We start from the raw sequence: 5,521 nt of genomic DNA on the forward strand, positions 1-5,521 counted from the left end.
ACCAGAGGCCCGAGGCCAGACCTGGGGCTGTTGCTGGTGGTTTAGGGTCTGCCGGCTGAAGGCTGCTGGGGGAGGGGCGGAGCTCGGTGGACCCAGGTTCATGTGGCCATGAGAGCATCTGCCCCAACCTCTGCCGGGCAGGATCCCGTCTTCCCTGGACAACTCGCTCCTGCACGCCATCGAAACCATCATCATCAACTGGTCTCACCAAATCCGGGACGTGCTGAGCAAAGACTCGGCCCAGGCCCTGCTGGACGGGCTGCACCCCCTACCCCGGGTCGAGTTTGAGTTCTGGGACGCGCGGCTGATGAACCTCAAGTGCATCCATGAGCAGGTAGGGCCGAGAGCAGGGTCAGCAGCCACATCCCAGCCGGGCGGCAGGCGAGGGCTCGGCCTCTCGGTGCGGACCCCACAGGGACGCTGAGGGGCCCGATGACCTGCTCTAGCCAGCCACAGGGCCAGGTCACCCTCGTCTTAGGGTCTGTGGGCTCCATCGGAAGGCTGATATTCTTCTTCTCTCCTTCTCAGCTAAACAGACCCAAAGTGAATAAAATAGTGGAGATCCTGGAAAAAGCCAAAAGCTGCTACTGGCCAGCCTTGCAAAATGTCTATATGAATGTCACTGAAGGTGAGCCCATGACCCTGCCCATGAGGTCTTTGATGAAGCTGCCCAAGCCTTCTTGGAAGGCTGTGCCCGTCACCAACCCTGTGGGGTGCGGCCTGCGCCTCCCCCATAAGCAGCTTCCCCAGCCCCCTCCTTTTGAGAAAGACCCTGGTTCTTGAAGGAGCAGGTGTCAAGAGACACCCAGAGCTGCCAGTTTGTCGTCTCTGACCGGTGTCCTCTCACTCGCTGCTGAGCACCTGTTCTTGCTCCGTGCAGGGCTGAAGGAAGCCAGCGACATTGTCCTGTACCTGAAGCCCCTGCGCATCCTCTTGGAGGAGATGGAGCAGGTCGACTTCACATCGGTATGCTGGCAAGAAACGCTCACTTTGGGGGGCCTCTTGTCTGCGGGTGCAGGGGGCTGTAACCAGGTGCATGGGCCTGGGGAGTCGCCTCTTCCATCCTCTTGGGGACCCTCTCCTGGAGGCCCAGCATGAGCCTTGGGCAAGGGAGGGCTGAGATGCTGTGACAAGGTCCGGAAGCTGGTCCTCTGTAGCACGCCTGGGTCCGTCTCTCCCCAGCTCCCGACCTTCATTGCCAAGGTGCTGGACACTATCTGCTTCATCTGGGCCACCTCCGAGCACTACAACACGCCCTCCAGGATCATTGTCATTCTGCAGGAGTTCTGCAACCAAGTCATCGAGATGGTAACCCTCACCCGGCCCGCGGGCGCCTTCCTCTCCCCAGTTCTGCTCTGTTCCCCTGCTTCCCGCATTCCCCAGGAGTTTAAAAACAAGCCAAGATGTTGGGACGGGTGTTTGCAGGCCACAAGCTGAGCTTGAGCCCTCCTGGTGGCTACCTAGACTTCTCCCCAGGACTTGAGAGGAGAAAAGGAAGTGGAAGACAGAGCAGGAGACTCTACCTCGAGGCTCCCAGCACCCCAAGATTCAGGGGCTTTGAGGGGTCTGTCTGGTCCTGCACTCCCATCTCCCTCAACACAGACTCTCTCTTTCTTCCTTTCACAAGCACCCATTAGCCAGCCACGAGCATCTGAGTTGAAAGGTTGCAACCCTAGGCCACCTGCATATATTGAAATCGTATTTGCAGCCCTGTCTGCAGGACAGAGGGCACCTGTGAATCCCCCGACCTTGGAGGGCCACTCATCATCTGTGGCCAAAATTTGTTTTTGCTGCATCCTTGGCACAGGATGAGGGGCCAAGAAAGGGAAGGAGCTCAGCCTGCACCACCCCCCAACAGCCCCGCAGCTGGCAGGCACGTAGGGCCACGCACCCAAGGGACAGTCACGTGTCAGAAGAAGCCGATTGGGAGCCCCATGGTACCCGTGTGGAGTGCTGCTAATTGGCCAATCGGCCTGCAGATGGTGTGCCCAGTCATTACCCTAAATGGCTTGACGGGGCTTTGGGATGTCTGTGTTCTCTTTTGCCCAGATACGAACCTTCCTGAGCCCAGATGATGTGCTGAAAGGCTTGCAAGGGGAAGTAGAGGAGGTCCTGAACAGCATCACCCTGTCCGTGAACGTGCTCAAGGAGCTCTACTGCACGTACGATTTCTGCTGCGCGAACATGAAGCTTTTCTTTAAGGTACCCCTGACTCCCAGAGCAGGAACCGAGGTGAAGACAAGGCCGGCTTTATACGGTCTCCAGCCTTTGGGTAAGTGGGAATGTTTGAAGCCAACACGGCCTTCCCTCTCTCTCTGTCTCCAGGACAAAGAGCCTGTGCCTTGGGAATTCCCGTCATCTCTTGCATTTTCCAGAATGAATTCCTTCTTCCACCGTGTCCAGACCATTGAGGTAAAGATGAAACTTGGTTCAGCTCCACCTGCACTTCGCAGCCTGCCTGTACCTGAGCAGAGCTGCACCTGCCACCCTTAGCCCCTTTAGAAGAAACTAGCTGTGGGCAGCTTCGAAGTCAAGCCCAAACATCTGTGTTGTGGGGAAACTGAGGCTTTGGGGCAGCCTTCTCTGTGCCTGGAGCTGCTGGCTGAGAACAATCACGGCCCACTTTGGTTGTCTCTCTCTGTCTTGTGCCTCCTGCAATGGGTGGGTTCCTGACAAGTTAAATGACTCGTCGGAAGCCTGGAGGCCGGAGGCAGAGTTGGTTCGTGGGACTAAATTATTGCAAGTGAAGACTTGAGAAGGACCCTGCGTAAGCTCTGTGTTAACACACAGAGTGACCTGCAGCAAATTAAAACTTAAAAATGGTTCAAGATGGTTATCTCTGGGGAGAAGAGGAGAGAGGGGTTGTGACAGGGGTAGGGCAAGAAAGTCTAGCTTTTTGTTCTGTAAACTTCTGCATAGTTTTTTTTTTTTAAACTTTGTGCACATATAACTCACATCATAAAAAGAGTGAGCAAATCATCCTGGAAGCATCCAACATTGATTTTAGGATGGGCACTATTAAGCAGTGGCTTGTGAAGGGCCTGTCTGGTTCTCGTCCCCAGCCTCTGGGGGGCAAAGCAGGGAGGCCCATGTAGGACTCCGAAATGTAAGACGTGCCTGAAGGCTCCCAGCCTGAGGACTTGGTGGGTCACAGTCAAGTTTCTGGTCAAGAAGCTGTTGGTTCCTACGTAATGGATTCTGAACCAGCACGAAGTTTCTGAGAAAGAGGAGACTTTGGAGGTGGGGGAAGTGGCCTCGCCGACCATCCCTGCCCAGTGGCCTCACCGACCATCCCCCGCCCAATGGCCTCACCGACCACCCCCTGCCCAGTGGCCTCACCGACCATCCACTGCCCAGTGGCCTCACCGACCACCCCCTGCCCAGTGGCCTCACCGACCACCCCCTGCCCAGTGGCCTCACCGACCATCCCCTGCCCAGTGGCCTCACCGACCATCCCCTGCCCAGTGGCCTCACCGACCATCCCCTGCCCAGTGGCCTCACCGACCATCCCCTGCCCAGTGGCCTCACCGACCATCCCCTGCCCAGTGGCCTCACCGACCATCCCCTGCCCAGTGGCCTCACCGACCATCCCCTGCCCAGTGGCCTCACCGACCATCCCCTGCCCAGTGGCCTCACCGACCATCCCCTGCCCAGTGGCCTCACCGACCATCCCCTGCCCAGTGGCCTCACCGACCATCCCCTGCCCAGTGGCCTCACCGACCATCCCCTGCCCAGTGGCCTCACCGACCATCCCCTGCCCAATGGGCTCACCAACCATCCCCTGCCCAATGGCCTCACTGACCATCCCCTGCCCAATGGGCCATGCCAGCTTTGCCAATCTGTCTGACCTTGTCCTCCTCACTGAGCAGAAGAGCCCAAGAGCCCACCACATGGCTTTCTTGCCTTTCCGTGGGTTTGCTTTGGTCTCACGGCTTGATACTCTTGGACTCTGAGAGAATGGCACTGACTTGGTGCCAGCTGGGGAGAGGCACCCATTCCACACGAGCACCCTCACTCCTCAGTGCTGCCTGATGTTGCACCCAGCACATGGAGGGCTGCAGACAAAGCCCGAGTGGCTAGCTGCGCTTGAGGGGCCTTGGGGACCATGCGTGGGAAAAAGGAACCACGCCTGGAGTCGTCAGCTAATGGGATGAGTCTGACGTGATTCAATGGAAAAATGAATGGAACTGACAGCAAACCAAGGTTCTAGAAAGAAGAGCATTTCTGGGAGCTGGGGAAGGCCCAAGCAGAAGGGGGCAAGCCACCCCCCGAGGAGGCAGCACGTATACACACATGCCCATCGGTCACCCGCCGCGTTCCCCTCAGATCACTGCCAGGGTGGGGTGTCTTCCAGCGGCCGGGAACTTAGAGCTCAGCAAGCGTGTCAGAAATGCCGAGTGCCCTTTCCCACTGCTCCCAGCAGCTGATCAGTCAGGGGTCCCAGTGACGTGCGATTTCCTGAGAGATGCATTTTGGCCGGTGCAGGGTCTGGACAAGATCCCAAACTCCATCTCCTCCCCGACTTCTAGTTCATAACTTGGAGGTGATTCATGGAACCCTCCCTTCTGTCCCCTCCTCTGTTGTTCAAATCTAGGAAACATCGTAGATGCACACCCCCACCCCCCATCGTGATGTCGCCTGGGGGCGCTTTGCTCCCGGCTGCTCCTTGCTGGGGTCAGAGCTAGATTCATAACCGGACCCTTGAGTTTGGTTATGAAGAGGAATTGACTCGGTGCGTTGGGTTGTCTTTTCCTCCACCAGGATCTCTATAAAACAGCTATCGAGTTTCTGAAGCTGGAGAAGATCGAGCTTGGGGGCGTGAAGGGGAACATCCTGGGGAACCTGGTGAATCAGATTTACGAGGAGGTCTTTGACCTGGTGAAGGTCTTTGCTGACTGCAGATATGACCCCTTGGACCCTGGAGATTCTGTGAGTCCGCGGGCATGGATCAATAAGCAAATGCCAGAGGAGTGGGAAGACGCGGGAGGAAGTGGGGGATGGGCGATCCCAATGCTTTTAAAAAGATGTCACAAAAACTACACGTAGAGCGGTGCCCATGATGGTGACCGTGTGCAGCTTAGATCAAACCCTCAGCAGGGCAGTCAGCCTTAGAGAGAGCACCTGCCCTGCTCTGCATGCCACAAGGTCGACGTCTTCGTTTGCTTTTAGAGTTTTGACAATGATTACACCGATTTTCAGAACAAAATTCAAGATCTGGATAGGCGGCTGGCCACGATCTTTTGCCAGACGTTTGACGACTGCAGCTCTATTGAGTCCTCTGCAAAGGTAAGTGTGCGGCGGGGGCTCCCGGGGTCGACCCCTAATTCATGACAGCAGCACCAGACTCACGCTGAGAATGGTCTTGGAGGTGACAGAATGAGACGTCTTCCCGTAGAGGAAGAGCAGGGGTGGACGGGGAGGGTCTCCCTGCACAGCTCGGTGCCAGCTGGCAGCCAGCACCGGGAGCAGCTTCTGGCCGTGCTTATTGTCGCATCTTAGAGTAAAGGAGGAAAGCGAGAGT

General features: G+C 57.0%; 1 protein-coding gene across 1 annotated transcript; it reads left to right on the forward strand.

Annotated features, from left to right (window-relative positions):
• Positions 1-942: 942 nt before the first annotated feature.
• Positions 943-5,286, forward strand: LOC103583795 (dynein heavy chain 17, axonemal-like; the record flags this gene model as incomplete). Its single annotated transcript, XM_008565021.1, has 6 exons — positions 943-966; positions 1,183-1,308; positions 2,050-2,202; positions 2,326-2,412; positions 4,762-4,929; positions 5,170-5,286. Coding segments are annotated over exons 1-6 (675 nt in total), but the record flags the coding sequence as incomplete, so codon positions are not given.
• Positions 5,287-5,521: the final 235 nt, after the last annotated feature.

Source organism: Galeopterus variegatus, unplaced genomic scaffold (assembly GCF_000696425.1).
Source record: "Galeopterus variegatus unplaced genomic scaffold, G_variegatus-3.0.2 Scaffold28418, whole genome shotgun sequence".
NCBI classification, from domain to species: domain Eukaryota; kingdom Metazoa; phylum Chordata; class Mammalia; order Dermoptera; family Cynocephalidae; genus Galeopterus; species Galeopterus variegatus.